The 18,901-nt window shown below is 37.1% G+C and overlaps 1 protein-coding gene across 4 annotated transcripts in view; it reads right to left on the bottom strand.

The window, feature by feature from the left end:
* Window positions 1–18,901, bottom strand: part of PPARG (peroxisome proliferator activated receptor gamma) — a 132,469-nt gene that overhangs the window by 47,168 nt on the left and 66,400 nt on the right. For all 4 annotated transcript variants that reach the window (XM_045063327.1, XM_004738549.3, XM_045063328.1 and 1 more), the window contains exons 2-3: window positions 2,143–2,370; window positions 568–737 (exon numbers count right to left, since the gene is read on the bottom strand). In XM_045063327.1, the coding sequence (XP_044919262.1) occupies window positions 568–737; window positions 2,143–2,362 (390 nt within the window). In that variant the 5' untranslated portion in view covers window positions 2,363–2,370. The remainder of the gene's footprint in view (window positions 1–567; window positions 738–2,142; window positions 2,371–18,901) is intronic.

Here is an 18,901-nt window from a genome sequence, read left to right as displayed (position 1 = left end):
AAGATACATATTCTGGTCCTAGTTCTGCCACTTACTAATGGATGACCATGGTTACAAGAAGCTTGTCACCACCTCACAGGGCTGTTACAGGCCTCAAATGAAAGTATCTACTTATCTCATCTGTCAAGCCTTATAAAAACAAAACAACACATGGAATAGTGAGGGCTGGGGGAAAAAAACAGAAACAAAACTGCAGGATTCCAAAAATATGGGTTCTGGGCCAGGTCATCACTGTCTTGCTATGACACACTTATATTCAAGTCACTTTTTTTTTCTTTCTTTCTCTCTTTCTTCTTTCTTTCTTTCTTTTTTACCTGCAAAATGCAAGCAATGACCAAGGACCAATCTGGAGAAAGGGAAGTGAAGCAAAGCAACTCTCTTTTTACCAATTTTCTTAGGTTTTCAAAGAAATCATTTGAATGGATTTTACTAAAACAAAACAAAAAAGTTTTATCTCAATTCCTAGCTATGTGTTCACAACAAGAAATGAAAGAACAGGTAAATTTTCAGCAGATTTTTTGAAAAAAATCTCTCTCAGTTTTTCTTTCTCTCTCTTTTTTTTTTTACCTTGCATCCTTCACAAGCATGAACTCCATAGTGGAACCCAGAAGCTTTATCTCCACAGACTCGGCATTCAATTGCCATGAGGGAATTGGAAGGCTCTTCATGAGGCTTATTGTACAGCTGAGTCTTTTCAGAATAATAAGGTGGGGATGCAGGCTCCACTTTGATTGCACCTGTGTGCAGAGAAATGTGAGCAGATAATTATCACGTGAAAAACTGCTGAAAAAGCTCTATGGCAAGTCGCCATAGAACACTTTACTGCCATAGATTTATTATGTAAGTGTAGAAGCATTATGGAACATTAAAAACAACAACAACACAACACACAGGAGAAAGTGGGTTTTGTAACTACAGGCAAGTCACAACATCTCTGAGCTTTACCTGTAAAAATGAAAGGGGGAAGGGAATGAAGTCTGTGGTCTGGGACCCTTCAGAACCAAAGCTCAGAATGACACCCCACAGTATCTGAGACAATGAAGGTTATTTTGCTACACAACGTGCTGTAGTTGGCATTCCTCACAATATTAACTTATATATTTGTATTTAAATATCGCATTTTAGAAGTATTCTTAAACCGCTTTTGGAAAAGAAACACAGAAGGAACACCACTGTGAAAAGGTAATGTCATGCCCAGCTTGAAGGTACATAAGAAACAAGAGACCAGGTTTTCAGCAGTGTTGAGTCAGAAAAATAATGGTTTGTAAAATAATCTTTGAGAGAGAGAGTGAGAGAACCCATGGAGAGTAAGTACTCCCCTTCTGCTGGTTAGGATCAGGCCTATTAAATATCCATATTAGGCTCTAACTGAAAACCACACAAATATAACCAAGTATATTATTTATCTCAAAAAAAAAAAACTAGAAATACAGGAAGTTCTTACTTATTGTCAAGTAATGGTTGCCAATTACATGGTGGTGGCTTTGGAAAACCAGCATATCAGCACACAAAGATAAAAATCAAGGAAATAGCATCATAGAAATTTATTTTATCTTGAAAAGTACCGTTTTGGTTTATCTTGACTCTGATGTTTTGATGTGAATTTACTTAATGGCAGGAAGATTTATCAATAGACTACAATGGTAAAATTTAAATTTGTGCAGAAAAATAGGTTTCAATATAAGCTGCTCAAATAGCAGAATTAGGGAAAATGAACCACAAATTTGCAATTTGGTGATGAGAAGTTATGTAAGGTAGCAAATTATTACTTATTAACTTAAAAGTGACCAAAAGAATAAGAGTTTATACACACACACACACACACACACACACACACACACTAAACCTGGCAATGCAGCCATGCTGGGAAATGCTCCTAAGAAGGAAAGAAACAAGAAATAGGAAAAGAAAGAGGAAAGAAAATGAGGGAGAAAAAGGAAAGAATGATTTGGGGTATTTACACACTAACATCCTTTTTGGTATATCATAAATACACAATGTTTCATAGGTAAATGGATGAGTAAATGAATGGTGAGTATCTTTTTTATAAAGTTTTAGTCTCTGGAGCATTATTCCAGTGCTATCAAGAGGTTAGTCTGATTCTAGTCTTAGCAGTCTGACAAGAGAAAATAACTATCATACTTTGGTACTCTTGGAGCTTCAGGTCATACTTATAATCAGCAACCATTGGGTCTGCTCTTGCAAATGGAATGTCTTCATAGTGTGGAGTGGAAATGCTGGAGAAATCCACAGTGGTGAAAGGCTTGATGTCAAAAGAATGGGAGTGGTCATCCATAACAGAGAGATCCACGGAGCTGATTCCAAAGTTGGTGGGCCAAAATGGCATCTCGGTGTCAACCATGGTAATTTCTGAAATGGAAAAAAAGAAAAGCTGTGGAGTTCATTCTGGAAAGCAGAACGATCTTCTAACAATACACAAGGAGGGAACTGAAAGGGTCTTTGGTGCTGTGCTCTCATCTAGATTATCACAACGAGAGAGAAAAACACCCCACCTCCTGAGTGCTGCCCAGGCTGTTTTACTAAAGGAAGGAAGCCACCCCTTATCTGGATAGCATGGCAGAGAACCTTGTATCGATGTGGTCAGCATACCCAAGGGAATGTCCTGCAAACAGCCCTGCTCTCATGATCTCTTAAAGAAGATCATTGTATCAGGTCTGTTAGTGGTTTTAAAAATTAATCAATTAACCAATTAACCAATTTCTTTAGTTGGTTAATAATGTTTAAAGAGCATAAAGTTCTGGGACAATTTTGCTTCCTTGGAATTAGAGATGCTAAATATTTTTCTCTTTAGGATAAAAATTTTGCTCCCCTATTTGTATTTATAATGGTTTTATGTGACAGAAAATTTGACACATTAAATTTAGGTAAAAATGCATTCTTTAACTGCATTATAAGGATAATTTTATTCTTAAAGTAACACAAAAATGAATCTTTTTTAAGAAGGGACGATCCCTCTATAAAAACTTGCTCAAATATTTACCTTTTCTGTGCATACAGTTTTCCTTAAAAAGGAGAATGTGTTCTCCATCTTGAGAGCAGAAAGATTAGAAATATTAGAGATAGAGATTAGAGATATTTGATCATGAATGAGAGAAAGTCAAAATGACAATCCGCACAGCATTAATTAAACCACCCTCACACCAAGACCACAACGAAACAAAAATGGAAACAAGAAAACGTATAACAGACAAGGGGAGGGGGGTGGGGGGGTGAGCCTGGTGATGGGTATTATGGAGGGCATATAGAGCACAGAGCACTGGGTGTAGTGCATAAACAATGAATTTTGGAACACTGAAAATAAAATGAAAAAAAAAAAAAAAGACAAAGGTAAAAACACATGGATTCTAAGGCCAAAAAAGAACTTGTTTCATGCATTGCCTGCTTAGGATGACACATGCCATGTGTGTTTTTCAGTATATGATTTGTGATCACAGTAAGTGAAATAGAACCCTGAGGAATTTTAGTTCTAACTATTTAATGTGGATGTATGAACCACCAGAGGCTGTGGACTAAACCTTCGTGCCCTAGGAACCTACACGGGTACTTACTGATATAGATATTCAGACGTGAACACACACAGTGCCTCACGGGTCCTTGGTTCTCCTGAAACCAGTTCATTCTTCAAAGTGGTATGAAAAGAGCAGTCACTGAGTATTTTAAGTGGTAACTCTTGGGTCAAAAACATGAGCAAAGGGCTGTGTGAATTCAGGACTGCTAATATTGGAGACAAAGAAATGAAACCCTCATAAAACTCTAGAAGCTCCTGAAATCATAGGCTGATGTATCTTATTTCTAGTTAGTTCACTATCACCTAGCAATGGGCTTGGCTCATAGTAGGTGCTCATATGAAATACCGAATGAGTTGATGAGGCAGCTCTGAAAGTTTAGCAGAACAGGCAGGAAGAGGGGAAGCAAATTAGTATTTATTCAAGTACCCCCAACATAAGACACATTCTCTTATTCCATAGAACCCAAGATCTTATCTCCACTTTAGAGATAAGCCAGGACTGGTGAGGTTAAGTGACTTGCCCAGTGTCCAATAACTGGTAAACAGAGAATTCAAATTCAAGATTGACCCAGGACCCTATTCATTGTGTATATATTCTCTTTATTCTCGCTGATGAAACTGTTTTATGGAGAAAGGGCTACTCTCCTAGGGTATCTGTCAGTGGGCCTCTTGTTTTTTCCCAGAAAGCAGAGAGCTAAGGAATTTAATCTCAAAGGCATGAGGTTAAAAATTCCAGTTGTGGCCTTCATAAGGAAAACAAAGTGAAAACACAAATAAGGAGACTGTCCTATGAATGTGCTTCAGGGGTTCCGAGGGGACTCATTAAGGCACCGTTTGGGTTCACATGTCTGAATATCTACACGAATAAGTACCCAAACAAACGTAAGTTATCTGAGTCACAGTATAAACACAACACACAAGAAGAGAGAATGTGTACTGGTGATAGATTAAAGGTCATGCTGGTCTCAATGACACCCAGAAAAACATCTGTGCCTTTAATGATGGGGAACCCATCAAACTATGCCCTTCGCTTCACAATTCTTCTAAACCTAACTCACCCAGGTCCCTCCACTTACTCTGCCCACCTCCTCAGCAGGCTTATTTTACATTTCTTTATCTGCTCTGCTTGGTATAAATTACCAGCGTATCAAAATAATCTCCTTTGTCTCGACTGCAATTTCCACAAAACTGGACTTATCAACTATTTCTCATTATGCCTGCTGCAAAGTTCATCTGTAAGCAAAATAAAGCTTGTCTGAGTTAAAGGTAGTGGACAAGCCACCAAATGAATACTGGGAAATGAAAATGAGGATGCAAAAAAATATCTGTGTTGCAAGAAAAACTGGTTGCTCATCATTTTGCTGGTTTAATTTTGTTTTGTTTCACTTTTAATATACGACTTCAATGACTCCCTGTCGACCAAAGCCATGCTTCTTAACACAGGAATCACTCCGAGGGGTCATTTACTTGACTGCAAAGTTTTGGAAGAAAATTTTAGTGTTAAAATAGCCATCTGTGTGTAAACGAATAGAATAAAAAATCATGTGATTTTAAAGATATAATATGGAACTTCCTAAAAAATTGGTACCTGTGGTACATTTCATAGCTAAAAGAATGCTATTTAAAAAAATAAACATAATTTATTTTCATTTATTTGTTTTTAAAGATTTTATGTTTTTAAAGTAATCTGTACACCCAGTGTGGGGCTCAAACTTATAACTCTGAAATCAAGAGTTCTTTCCAGCTCTACTGACTGAGACAGCTAGGTATATAGCTCTGAAAAAGTCAAGAACCTGAATTTTTTTTATTAAAAAAAAAATTTTTTTTTAAAAGATTTTATTTATTTATTTGACAGAGATTCAGGCTCCCTTTCAGCTCTACTGACTGAGACAGCTAGGTATATAGCTAGCTGTAGGCTAAAAGTAGGCTCCACACCCAGCCTGGAGCCCAGCATGGAACCTGAATTTTTTTTATTAAAAAAAAAATTTTTTTTTAAAGATTTTATTTATTTATTTGACAGAGATCACAAGTAGGCAGAGACGCAGGCAGAGAGAGAGGAGGAAGCAGGCTCCCTGTTCAGCAGAGAGCTCGATGTGGGGCTCCATCCCAGGACCCTGAGATCATGACCTGAGCTGAAGGCAGAGGCTTAACCCCCTGAGCCACCCAGACGCCCCCTCCCTATACCTCATTTTTATTTTACTTTTTAAAAGTAGGCTCCAGAGGCACCTGGGTGGCTTAGTGGGTTAAAGCCTCTGCCTTTGGCTCAGGTCATGATCCCAAGGTCCTGGGATCCAGCCGAACATCAGGCTCTCTGCTCAGCAGGGAGCCTGCTTCCTCCTCTCTCTCTCTGCCTGCCTCTCTGCCTACTTGTAATCTCTGTCTGTCAAATAAATAAATAAAGTAAAAAAAATAAATAAATAAAAAATAAAAGTAGGCTCCACACCCAGCCTGGAGCCCAGCATGGAACCTGAATTCACAACAGTGAGATCAAGATGAGAGCTGAGATCAAGAGTCAATGCTTAACCAACTGAGCTACCCAGGCGCCCCCTAGACTTTTTTTCTAAAAGCAGTTTTAGGTTTACATAAAAGTTGAGCAGGAAGTACAGAGTTCCCATTTATCCTTTTCCTCTCCTTCCTTTCCCTGACCCCTGAAACACACACAATTTCCCCTATTATTAACTTGCATTTCTCCTATTATTAACACTTGTGTTAGCCTGCTATGCTTGTTACAAAATTGTGAACCAATATTGATACCTAATTATTATCAATAATTTGCATTCTAGTTCATTCTCTGTGTTGTACATTCTATGGTACTGACAAATGCAAATGTCATGTATCCACCATTACAAAATCATACAGAAAAACTTCACTGTCCTAAACATCCCCCGTGCTCCACCTATTCATCCCTCCCTCTTCCCCATCCCAACCCCCGCCCCTGGGCCCCAGAATGCTGTCCTCTTCTATTAAGGGCATATTAGTTGAAAAGCAGGAGGGGCGCCTGGGTGGCTCAGTGGGTTGAGCCTCTGCCTTCGGTTCAGGTCATGATCTCGGGGTCCTTGGATTGAGCCCCGCATCAGGCTCTCTGCTCGGCAGGGAGCCTGCTTCCCCCTCTCTCTCTGCCTGCCTCTCTGCCTCTTTGTGATCTCTCTCTGTCAAATAAATAAATAGAATCTTAAAAAAAAGAAAAGAAAAGCAGGAGAAACCTTGACCTTTATATATTACATAAATACACACACACACACACATATTTATATATATATATATATGAAATGTCTCACCTTGGCTTTCAAGGCCTTCCCTGACACAGTCCTAACTTACTTCCTCAGTCTTATTTTCCATTAGTGATCGTAGACCCCAATCTCATTCTTAGCATGCCCTGTGGTTAGGCATATCATACTATTTGCCCAGGTTAAACATGCTCTGCATTTTCTAGTCTACTTATCTTTATTCATGCCAAGGCTGCTCTATCTCCTCCCTCTTCCCACCTCCCTCATTGCTACATGTCACAATCCCTCTGTCTTTCCCACAGTGGGAAATCCCACTGTCTCCAAATGCTCCTTTCTCCAGGAAACCTTCTGTGAAGTCTCCAACTTAAAAATACTCTCCCCATTCTTTGCATCCCCACAGCTCTTTCTATCTCTCTTTTAACTCTGATAGAATTATTTGGGTAAGTATCTCTGCTATCAAGATTTCAAGCTCTAAATGGACGGTGTCTTAGTTTTCTGTTTTTCCTTTAGTCCTCATGCACAGCTGGTCATTTACTAAATGTTTACCAACTGAATGATCATTCATTTTTATGTGAGAATATATAAAAAAAAAAAATAGGGGCACCTGGCTGGCTCAGTTGGTGGAGTGTGTGACTCTTGATTTCAGGATTGTGGGTTTAAGAAGCACATTGGGTATAGAGATTACTTTAAAAGTAAATAAAAATTAAAACAGGGGTGCCTGGTGGCTCAGCTGGTTAAGCGTCCGACTCTTGGTCTCAGCTCAGGTCATGATCTCGGGGTCATGGGCTAGAGCCCAGAGTTAAGATCTGTGCTGGACGTGGAGTCTGCTCAAGAATCTCTCTCTTCTTCCTCCCTCTCTCTCTCTGCCCTTCCCCACTCATGGCCACTTTTTAAAATAAATAAATAAATCTTTAAAAAAATTAAATAAGAAAGGAAACATGCAGAAAAACATTTATAAAAATAAAAGGGAAAAAATGAATATACTTTCTCAATAGTTTAGTTTTTGTTTTTTTAAGATTTTGTTTATTTGACAGAGATCACAAAAGTCGGCAGAGAGGCAGGCAGAGAGGGAGGAAGGGAAGCAGGCTCCCTGCTGAGCAGGGAACCTGATGCGGGGCTCGATTCCAGGACCCTGGAACCCTTACCGGAGCCGAAGGCAGAGGCTTTAACCCACTGAGTCACCCAGGTGCCCCTTAATAGTTTAGTTTTGCTAAGACTTATCTTCCCTTAGAAAAGATGATGATCGTCAGTATTACAAATAAAATACAATTTAAACCGTAACTTCTCCCTTCAACAAAGTATATCCAGTTTTTCTCTTGATAATTTGAGAAGCAAGATTAGGATCCTGTGAAGTTTCTCCCTACATAGAAAAGACAATGTGAGAAAGAAAAACAACTTGACTCTTCATCTCTAAGAAAACACATTACTCAAATACACATTTTCCTTTCCTCCTTTCCCTTCTCCCTGTCCTTTATATTCTGGGACATCTTGACCTAAACAATATTACTCCATGGACCATAGTTACCAGGAGGCACAGTGGCTCCCTAAACATTTTATTTTATTTTGACTTAGAGATGGGTCCAGGGAACCTGTTTCTAATTTTGTCTCTAGAAAACATAAGCTACTGTTTCTGCCAAGCTGTAAGTCGAGTAGGTGTTTTTTTTACTCCATGTAATTACCCATGAAAGAACAAGTGAACAAAATATTTGATGAACAACAGTCCTTCTGAGGGATAAGTCACAGTGTCTTAACTTTCCAGCTGGGTGACAGGAGTGGGTTGCATCAGGATTTATCAATCAATTTCACAACCTTAAGGTTCCAAGCAAAACTTTTTGGGCAGACACTGAACAAGGAGGTGAATTTGTGCCATTTATCTTAGACCTTCAAATATGGCTTTACACTGTATTATTTTCAATGAGCAGACTCTGAATAATACTCCAAAGTATAATGTATCTCAAATAAAAATATAACCAGTACCATGCCAAAATAAAGTAACCTCTCCAACTGGAAATGCATCATTATTTGGGAATATGGAAGTGGGCCAGAAAAGATGGTAATGTAATATAATGTCCCAAACTACATTGTTTACCTTTGGGGTCTGATATATTGGTCCAATATAACTGCTGCCCGTTAAGAAAAGGAAACTTCTACTAAAATTTCTGAGGAAATGCTGCATTTCCTCACTACATTATTATCTAATTACATTAACTAATATTAATAGAACCCTAAATCTTTACTAAGTATTGTGCCAAAAACAACACTTGGACCATTTCATTTAAACCTCACAACAATGAGGTCGGTATACTCATAAGTATTCTTAGAGAAGAGGAAACTGAGGCACAAACATGGAAGTAGGTAACTTGCTTAAGAACACACAGCTACTGGGGATGCCTGGGTGGCTCAGAGGGTTAAGCCTCTGCTTTCAGTGCAGGTCATGATCTCAGGGTCCTGGGATCGAGCCCCGCATCGGGCTCTCTGCTCAGTGGGAGTCTGCTTCCTCCTCTCTCTCTCTCTGCCTGCCTCTCTGCTTACTTGTGATCTCTGTCTATCAAATAAATAAATAAAATCTTAAAAAAAAAAAAAAAAAAGAGCTACTAAGGACTAGAGCTGGGTTGTGAACCCAGGTGGTTGAAAACTGCATAGCCACTACACTTAACTTTCTAAGCTGGTTAGAAAAGACAAATCTCTTCCTGATCTTCCACTTCTATCCTCAAGAACAATTAATTTCAACAAGGCTTCAGTGAACAAGAGGGTGTGCCAGGTCCAGGAGTTGGGAATATTCTATGAAGACTGGGTAATTATCACATAAAACCTTCATTAGAAAGATGTTAAGCTGGGCAACAGGAGGAGGTGCCAGAAAAAAGCCGTTCATGGATTCTCTAAAACTTAGTAGCTTCGTTGGAAGTGGCCTTAAAGAGACACTTAATCACTGATTTTTTACAATCTCTTCTAATGTGTTTCAGTTTAACATCACAGTACTCATCAATACAGTTCAAGCTTATCTATCCAGCCCCTCCTACTGATTCATCAAATCATTTTGCAGTGTAAATTGACCTGGGAATTTTCTAACTGAAGTGCTCTCCCATGAGGACAGCTGATATACACAGACAAAAATCATCCTGAAATAGTAGAGAGGCAAAGGTCTTTTTGAGATACTCTTAAGTCCCTTATTTGACAGATGAAGGAAATGAGAGAAATGATTTGCCCCTGAACACATATTCAGGGGCTTACCAAATGAGAATCCAGGTTTCCGGTCTCCTATCCTAGCATTCTCTACACCCCATCATGAAGATGTTATGGTATGTAAATATGTTGAAAAATGGGACTTTTAACCTATTCCAATTTTCACAGATCCAGATTTTGGGGGGTCTTGATATATAGCAATGACATCAAATTTATGAAGGAAAGAAATCTCATGCAAGTACTCATTTACTGGATGGTAAATTAGTATATGATTCCCCGTAAAAGAATTTGTTTCTAACAAAAATTACTAAAATCTGAATTCATCAAAAGGTTTGGGGAATAGTCTAATAAAATGAGCACAGATCAGTCCCAGTTTTTACATAATAAATACAGGCATACATATTTTATTTGCTTATTTTTTGTGGGTTGCTGTTCTGAACATTCACATTGAAGGTACATGAGCCAGTTATCACGTCAGATACTCTGGGTTTGAATACTGACCTACCGCTTGCCAGTTTTGTGATCTTTTTATACCTAACTAGCCCATCCGTAAAACAATATTGCCTACCTCACAAAGGTGTTGTGAAGATTAAATTAGATAATATATCCAAAGCACCTAACAGGTCCAGACACTTAGTAAGTTCTCAATAAATACAATTATTGGCAGCAGCAGTAATTCTTATACTTAACCAGACTACTAGAATCATGTAAAAGGTGGGCTAACAGCCTCCAGTGCTACCACTAGGGGACAGGAAGAGGAAGAAACACCAGCAAAGTCCTATTGTTCAAATAGGACTACGCCTTCAACAGATGTCCTGTTTTAAAGACCTCTGGAAAAGGAGTCCACAGCTTCTCCTGGTTACTCATTCCAATGTTTAATGGCTCTTTTGTAGCCAGGAAAGTCTAAGTCTTATCTGGCTTGTCTCCAACTGAGTTATACATATGTTAATGATGTTCTTTTAAAATAATTAAAAAGAAAAAAATCTGGTGAGCAAATAAATTTAGGAAATGCTAGGTCAAGCAAGGTTAAATAGGTTTATGCAGAACTTCTCAAGACTCATATGCTAATATTTCATGAGAATGTACAAAGGAGAGGGAAGGCACAGTGTGCAACATTTGCAGAGTTTCACATTTGACGGAATAGTTGGGGAAGTGATGGTCTATCCTATGCTGGAGTTTATAACTTCTCCCCCATTTTTCTAAACATACATAGCTACCATCTTCTGCACATTTGCCCATTACCGCTTGTACTTGAAAAGTGTCATTAAGCTGTCCCTCAGGTTTTCTTGAATTTTAGAGTGATTCTTAAAACAAGACCCAAGAGGGAAAGGATTTCTTAAACCATGTAGAAAAGAATCACTATAAAGACTAACACTCTTTTTATAGAGACAATCTGAAAAGCCTCCAGACACGGGAGGGGGAAAAAAAAAAGGAAAGTCCACATAAAGGATCAGAACCAGAATGACTGTGAACGGCTCAACAGCAAACCTGGAAGCCAGAAAATCAATACAGCAAGGTCTTCAAAATTCAAAGAAAAAGTTGTTATTTCCAACTTGGCATTTCAGACTCAGCCAAACAAACCTTCACTCAACTGTACAAGCAGAAATACATTTTCAGAAATAGAGGACCTCCAAAAAAAAAAAAAAAATTCACCCCACAGGTACTCTGAGAGTTCCACACCAGAACAAAAGAAAAACAGGGGATCCGGGAAAACAAAGAACTGGAAAAGGGGAGGGTAAAAGAAAGACTGAGGACAGCAGATCCTGCGCAGCCTGGATAGAGTGGAACAGGAAGGTGAGGAAGGCCGTAGGAGATTACCCAAGAAGTCCAAGTGCCTGATATAGATGACCGCTTAGAGACAGTTTTTATACAGTCAGAGAGTTGGAGAGAGAACTAGAGATAATTCTTTCTAAATAAAAAAGGAACAATTTGTCAGTTAAAAAAAAAAAAAAATTAACTCCAGAAAAAGGAACAGCTCTTCAGGATGGGAAACAGAACTGTAGTATACTGCCTAGTGCAACTGGAGCAGGACTTTCAGAGCTGATAGGATGTAAACACTGCAAATTATAAATACATTGTGAAGATGTCGGGAAGGACAAGTGGGTGTTTTGGGAAAAGGGGTGTGGTGGGGAAAAGCTAACTTCTATCTTCCACTGTAGGAAGTCCATGGGGGAATGGATAGGGCTTTTCAAATAGCAGCATACCAGATGTTATTTTAAAGACATAGAGGTAAATTCCAGGAGAAATGTTTAAAAGAGTTAAAAATGACTGTTTCTGAGGAATAGGAACTGGGGACTGAGGGTTGCTGTTCTTCATGAAAAGTTTCATCCTGACTTTAAAAACTAGGTACAAGTCTTACTTTCGTAGAAATAAAAATTAAGCTAAATATCTTTTCATTATAATGCCTTTCCATGCTTTCACTGAACAAAGGGAATAAATATATTCCTTGTATGTTTCTCAGTCCTCTTAAAAGGAATTACCATGCAAAAAAAAACAAAACAAAACAAAACAAAAACCCTGGAAAAGTAGGGAAAATTTTAATGCAGTTTCAAGTAAAATAAAGGAAAATCAGAAAATATTTTTAATGCTTGATCAATAGTTAGCAGTTCTTTTGGCTCAAATATTTTAAAAAATTCTATCAATTCTTTTCTTTTACTTTCCTGGTATCATGGATTTTGGTCAGAAAAGTGGGAAAAAGACTCTGGATCCCATTAGCAGAAGTATAACTTAATGATAGGTAACAGTTTTGAAGTACTTACATGACAGACATTGTACCTTAAAATTATTAAACATGTAATTTATAATTAATTAATGTATATATGTGTAATTTATAAATGTATGTATACATACATATAATTCACATCTATGAACGGTTCTATGGTTTATATACAATTGTTATTACCTCCAGTGGACTGAAAACAATAGACAGAAAGGGGTTAAGTGCAAGGAGCCTGGGTGGCTCATTTGGTTAAGCATCTGACTCCTGGTTTCAGCTCAGGTCCTGATTTTAGGGTCTTGGGATTAAGCCCCACCTTGACCTCTGTACTCAGCCCATAGTCTGTTTAACCCTCTTTCTCCCCTTTTGCTCATACTCTCTTTCTCAAATAAATACAATTAAAAAAAAAAAAAAGAGGTTAAGTGCCTTGCCTGATGTACATAGGTAATAGGTACTGGGATTTGAATCTTGTGTGATTTCTCAAAATAAAGAACCCCTTATTTTGGACACCATGAATTAAGAAAAGGATAAGAAAAGGATTCTTTGCTGTGTCATTTGTTTCTTCAATATGAAAAAAATACATTTTCATTCTGCCGTCTACTTAAGGACTATATTAAAACTCAAATCGAATGCTTCTGTGGTTTGGTTCCCCACTGATACTCCCACTGATAACTCTGGCAGAGGCTGAAACATTCCAATATGTAACTGTATATACACTTGTCCTTATAATGAGTCAGAAGATCTCATAACAAATTCTCAAATTCAGATCAACAAAGGGCCTATCATCTGGTTTTGGAGAAGGCCATGTACACTTATGTTTTTCAAAAGTTCATTTTCTCTTACATGGGTCACATCTTGTTTAGATAGCTTGCTTAATCCAGTCTAGTATCAGGAGACAGGAAAGATTACAGGATCATGCCCTCATCCACAGTCATCATTTCTACTGTTTCCTGAGAAGCATTTTCACCATGGTCAAACCAGCTCAAGCTTGGTTCTTTTGCTAAAACTACTGTCATGTGTTTCTAAAGGGAGACTTACTAGTAATTGAATCAACACTAAACCCAAGTCTGTGGAACAGCTAGTTACTCTGGTATGATTGAAATTCCTACTTTACTGAGCATATACTGGCAGCAAGCGAAGAATGGTGTGGAGGTCAGAAAAAAGAAACTGGTGTGTCCTCTCCAGCTAGCTCTTTCTGCACATTTTGGTTTTGGCTTTGCAGTGAGAGGCTAATGAAAATGGGAGACAGAAGACTGAGTGGGAAGGAAAAATATAAAGGGTATGGTCCAGGACTTTGTAACTATTCAGAAGGAGGGACCACCAAAGAGATGCGAGAGTACTGTTTCTCTTTGCTTTGTCCACCTCTCAAACACTGTCAAGGGCCTGACATCCTTGCAACCAGGAAAACGTAAGAGTGGTAGTGGTTTTAAGTAATGCTTTATTACTGAAGCACCTTGAATAGCTTGAAACTATCACAGAGTGGAAAGTGATTGTCTTACTCAGAATTGTTTAGTTCTGGCAAAATGATGTGATACACTATGGTCCTGTGTACTCTTGTTTTTAATTTACTGTGCCAAACACTCTTAATGAGAAGACAATGGTCTTAAGCTAAACAAATATGAAAACAAAAGTGTCAAAACAGATGTAGCCAGATTGCCAGTGGTTATGGGCTGATTTGTAGATTTTCACTAGCTATACCATATATTATCTCAAAAATATTACAATGTAGTATTTAAAATATTCATAGTAAACATTTTTCATGTTTAAATACTCTTCCTGAGCTATTAGAGCATTATCAAAATATTCTGTATAAAGACATCTGACACAATTCAAAACATTTATTATTTTAAAAAAATTCTCTTAACTAGGAAGAAAAGAGAACTTCTATAATCTGATAAAGCGTATTCATAAAAAACAAACAAAAACCTAAAGGACCCATCATACTTGATGGTGAAATATTTAAAGCTTTCCTTTGAGATCAGGGATGAGATAAGCATACTAGCTATCACTGCTTCTAGTCAAAAGTGTACTGGAAATCCTATCCAGTGAAATACAAAAGAAAGAAATGATTAGAAAAGAAAAAATAAAACTAACATTACTCACAGATGACATGAATATGTGTGTGTGTGTGTGTGTGTGTGTGTGTGTATGGAAATAAAACCCATTACAATTAACAAAAGAATTTAGCAAAGTTGCTGGATATAAGATCAATCAATATGCAAAAAATGGGGGCACCTGGGTGGCTCAGTGGGTTAAGCCGCTGCCTTCGGCTCAGGTCATGATCTCAGGGTCTTGGGATTGAGCCCCACATCGGGCTCTCTGCTTAGCGGGGAGCCTGCTTACTCCTCTCTCTCTGCCTGCCTCTCTGCCTGCTTGTCATCTCTCTGTGTCAAATAAATAAATAAAATCTTTAAAAAATATATTCAAAAAATAAACTGTATTTTTATAAGTCAGCAACAAACAGAAAATAACATTTTAAAATGATTTTTACTGTAGTGTCAAAAACATCAAATAAATACCTAAGGGGAAAAAACCTAGCAAAATATGTGTAAGACTGCTATACTGAAAATTCAAAAATATTATTTTTAAAAAAGTATTTAAATAGATGAAGGTATACACTGTATTCATGAACTGGAATACTCAATATTTAAAACTGTCAATTCTCTCCATATTTATCTATAGATTCAGGAAAATTCCAATCAAAATACCAGTATTTTTGTGTGTAAAGAGACATGCTAAGTCTAAAATTTATATGGAAATTCAAAGAGCCAAGAGAAGAGAATCTTGAAGAGAAGAACAGCACTGGAGGATGGAGGATTTTTACTACCAGATACTAAACTCAATTATAAAACTACAGTAATTAATAAGTTAATTAGCGCAAAAAGAAAAACAGACCAATGCAATAGGAGAGCAAGTCCAGAATTAACCCCACAAGAATATGGTCACCTGGTTTACGACCAAAATGTCCCCATACTATAGTGGGGAAAGGATCACTTTGTCAATAAATGAAGTAGGTCAATTACATATCCACACGCAAAAAAGTAAATCAGCCTCTACCTTAAAACATACACAAAAATCAGTTCCATGTAGACTGAAGATCTAAATGTGAAATAGGAAACAGAAGAGTTTTTAAAATAAAAATTAAGTAACACTGCATCAGGGATGCATGAGTGGATCAGTTGGTTAAGCTGCTACCTTTGGCTCAGGTTATGATCCCAGGGTCCTGGGATTGAGTCCCACATCGGGCTCCTTGCTCAGCAGGGAGCCCGTTTCTCTCTCTGCCTCTGCCTGCCACTCTACCTGCTTGTGTGCTCTCTCTTTTTCTCTCTCTTTCTCTCTGACAAATAAATAAATAAATCTTAAAAAAAAAAAAAAAGTAAAAAAAAGAACACTTCATCAATTTTGGAGTAGGCCAAGATTTCTTCATAAACACTTAATAAAAAGCACTGATTAGATAACCTGGACAATATTTAAGATTAAAACTGATTAGTAGTAAATGAAAAAGCAATACACAGTGTGGGAGAAGATATCTGCAATATATACATTTGACAAAGTGTGCTTTATTTTTAACAAAGTATGCTTTAAACTCATATCTAAAGTACCCAGTATAAAAATGGGCAAAACACTTGAACAGGCACTTCACAATAAAGAAGAGTCAAAAGGGTAATAAATGTTTTTTAAAGTGTTTAACTTTTTAGTTATTAGAGAAAGAGAAACAAAATTACAATGTGATACCACCATAAACCCATTAGCATGGCTAAAATGAAAAAGAAAAAGAAAATGTGTAAAGATGTGGACCAAGGGAAACACTCCAACACTGCTGGGTATAAACGGTACAGCCATGATCAAAACCGTCTGGTAGGGTCTCTTAAAGCTGAACACACCCTATGGACCATGTATATGTCTAACAGAAATGTGTACCCTTGTTCACTGAAAGACCTATATGAGAATGGTCCTAGCTGTACTATTTGCAGTAATGAAAAATACCTGAATGCCCATCAACAGTAAGACAGATATATTGTGATATATTCACAAAATAAAATAAATTAATAAGAATGAAGTACAATTATACTCAGTAATGTGATTAACAAACAAATGCTGAGCAAATGAATTCATATACAAAAGAGTAAACAATGTTAAGTTCTATTCATATAAAATTCCAAAATGGGCAAACTAAACCATGGGTTAGAAATTAGAAGAGTCAGAGGGCTTCCAGAGGGCTGGTATTGTTCTGTTTCCTTATCTGAATGTGAATTACACGTTTCACTCATTTGTGAAAATGATTTACATAATTTTCCCTATGTATTTTATGTTTCAATAAAAAACTTCAACAGGAGGGATTGATAGAAGGAAACATGCAAACCAAACATATAAGCCAACAAAAACTCTTTTATTTCTGTTAAAAAGATTTGTTACAGAATTTCTAATGTATTTATTTAAGAATTTTTCTATTCAGAAGTTACCAAGTGGTATTAAAATCAGTCTCAATAAACTACCTATATTTCTAACTGCCTTCATTGTATAATAAAGGCTAAATACATCTTCAATTAAGATGGTCAAGTCAGCATCAACAGGGTAGGAAAAAATTCAAAGGGGTGGAACTTTTTGTCCTAAGGAGTACTAAAAGTTATATTTTTGCTTTAGGTATGCTTGACTTATATGTACAGCCTCTTCTGCTTTACAAGAACCCTATATTTCTTTTAAAATATTTTCCCAAATACTAATACCTACAACAGGAGTCCTATGTTTGTAAAGTTAACATGTTTGGATCAGTTGTCTTTTGAAACATTCCATTGAAATGAAATGAAGTCTGTGGCTTAGTGCAAACTACCAATTTCATGATGAATATTTAATTTCTTTGTATCAACAATCTATTTCATCAACTTTTTGTTTTAGAAGGGTTATCATCATATTTTACTACAGTATTTTTCTTCCCAAAGCCTCTCCTCGTTTTAGTTTTCTTTGGTATTTTCTTTTCTCAATATCTTTATCCCAGTATAAGCTTGATCAGTAATACAAAACCCAAACAATCTCAAATCAAGATAACCAATTACCTAATAGTATGTGCAAGGTATTTTTCAGGCCTCACAAGAAATACATTATAACATACTTCTTGACCTTGAGAAGCTTACCAAGGTGAAAGATGTTTAATAATAACAGGCAGAATACAGACCAAACTAGTGAGAGAGACGAAGAGTGCTCTAGAAGTGTAGAGGAGAAAAAGACCAACATGTACTGAAATAATCCAGGATAACTACATGGTAGAGATGGGTTTTGAATTGTGAGGATCATGTGGGATGATTAGGATTTGGATTATTGTTGATAAAGGTATTCTAAGTAAAAGATATTGTCTCTACTATCCAGCATGACCCTTATATTACCTGAGTTTCCTGAGACTGACATGAATATGATATCAAAATGATTAAATTTAGGGTTAGAAAAAAAGGACATTACTTGCAAACTGGATCGATTTCTTGGCCAACTGGGTCATCTGTTTGGGTCATTTGTATGTATCTTGTAATTAGCTAGAGATGTGGTTCTATCAGTAGTAAAGAGATTTCTTTGTAAATGGCAGAGATTTCTATGTAAATCTGGCTATTCTTATATCAGACTGACACATTTGGTTCTTTTCAGCATTATATTTTGCTAGTTAAGCAAACTTGCCCAGTCTACATAATAGGTCTAAATTTTTTAAACTAATGGCAGGATTTTAGGTGAAGTGGAAGACAACAGTAAAGTAATATCCTACCATCTCACATTTAAAATATTCAATTGATAATGCCAAGTAATGAATGTTTTATTTTTTCCAAAAGAGGTGACTTAATTCAATGAAGTAAGGTGAGCCATGGTGCTCACATGTCTAGCACCGACGAAGAATATTAGAACTGCTATTCTGTCTCTGAGTTTTGTCACTGGTTCTTTGCCAAAACAAGAAATTGAACCTGGGTTTCTTTCTTCTGGAACTGTGATTAATAATATGTATCGATCAGATAATATCTAAATATTCTGGGAAAAAATGCTAAGGAAAAGACTGTAAGCAAGTAAGAACTAAGTGTAACTTAATTAACTATAGTAACAGAAAACTGTGATAGCATGGACACTGAAAATCTGTATTATCCCAAAGTTATAACTTCCATTTCACGGAAAACAAGACAAAACTAACATTTGCTGGATGGGGCGCCTGGGTGGCTCAGTGGGTTAAGCCACTGCCTTCGGCTCAGGTCATGATCTCAGGGTCCTGGGATC

This window comes from Mustela putorius, unplaced genomic scaffold, assembly GCF_011764305.1.
Source record: "Mustela putorius furo isolate JIRA1106 unplaced genomic scaffold, ASM1176430v1.1 tig00003850_pilon_pilon_pilon, whole genome shotgun sequence".
NCBI lineage: Eukaryota > Metazoa > Chordata > Mammalia > Carnivora > Mustelidae > Mustela > Mustela putorius.
Note: the sequence above shows the minus strand (reverse complement) of the source record. Positions and strands in the feature narration are given on the sequence as shown.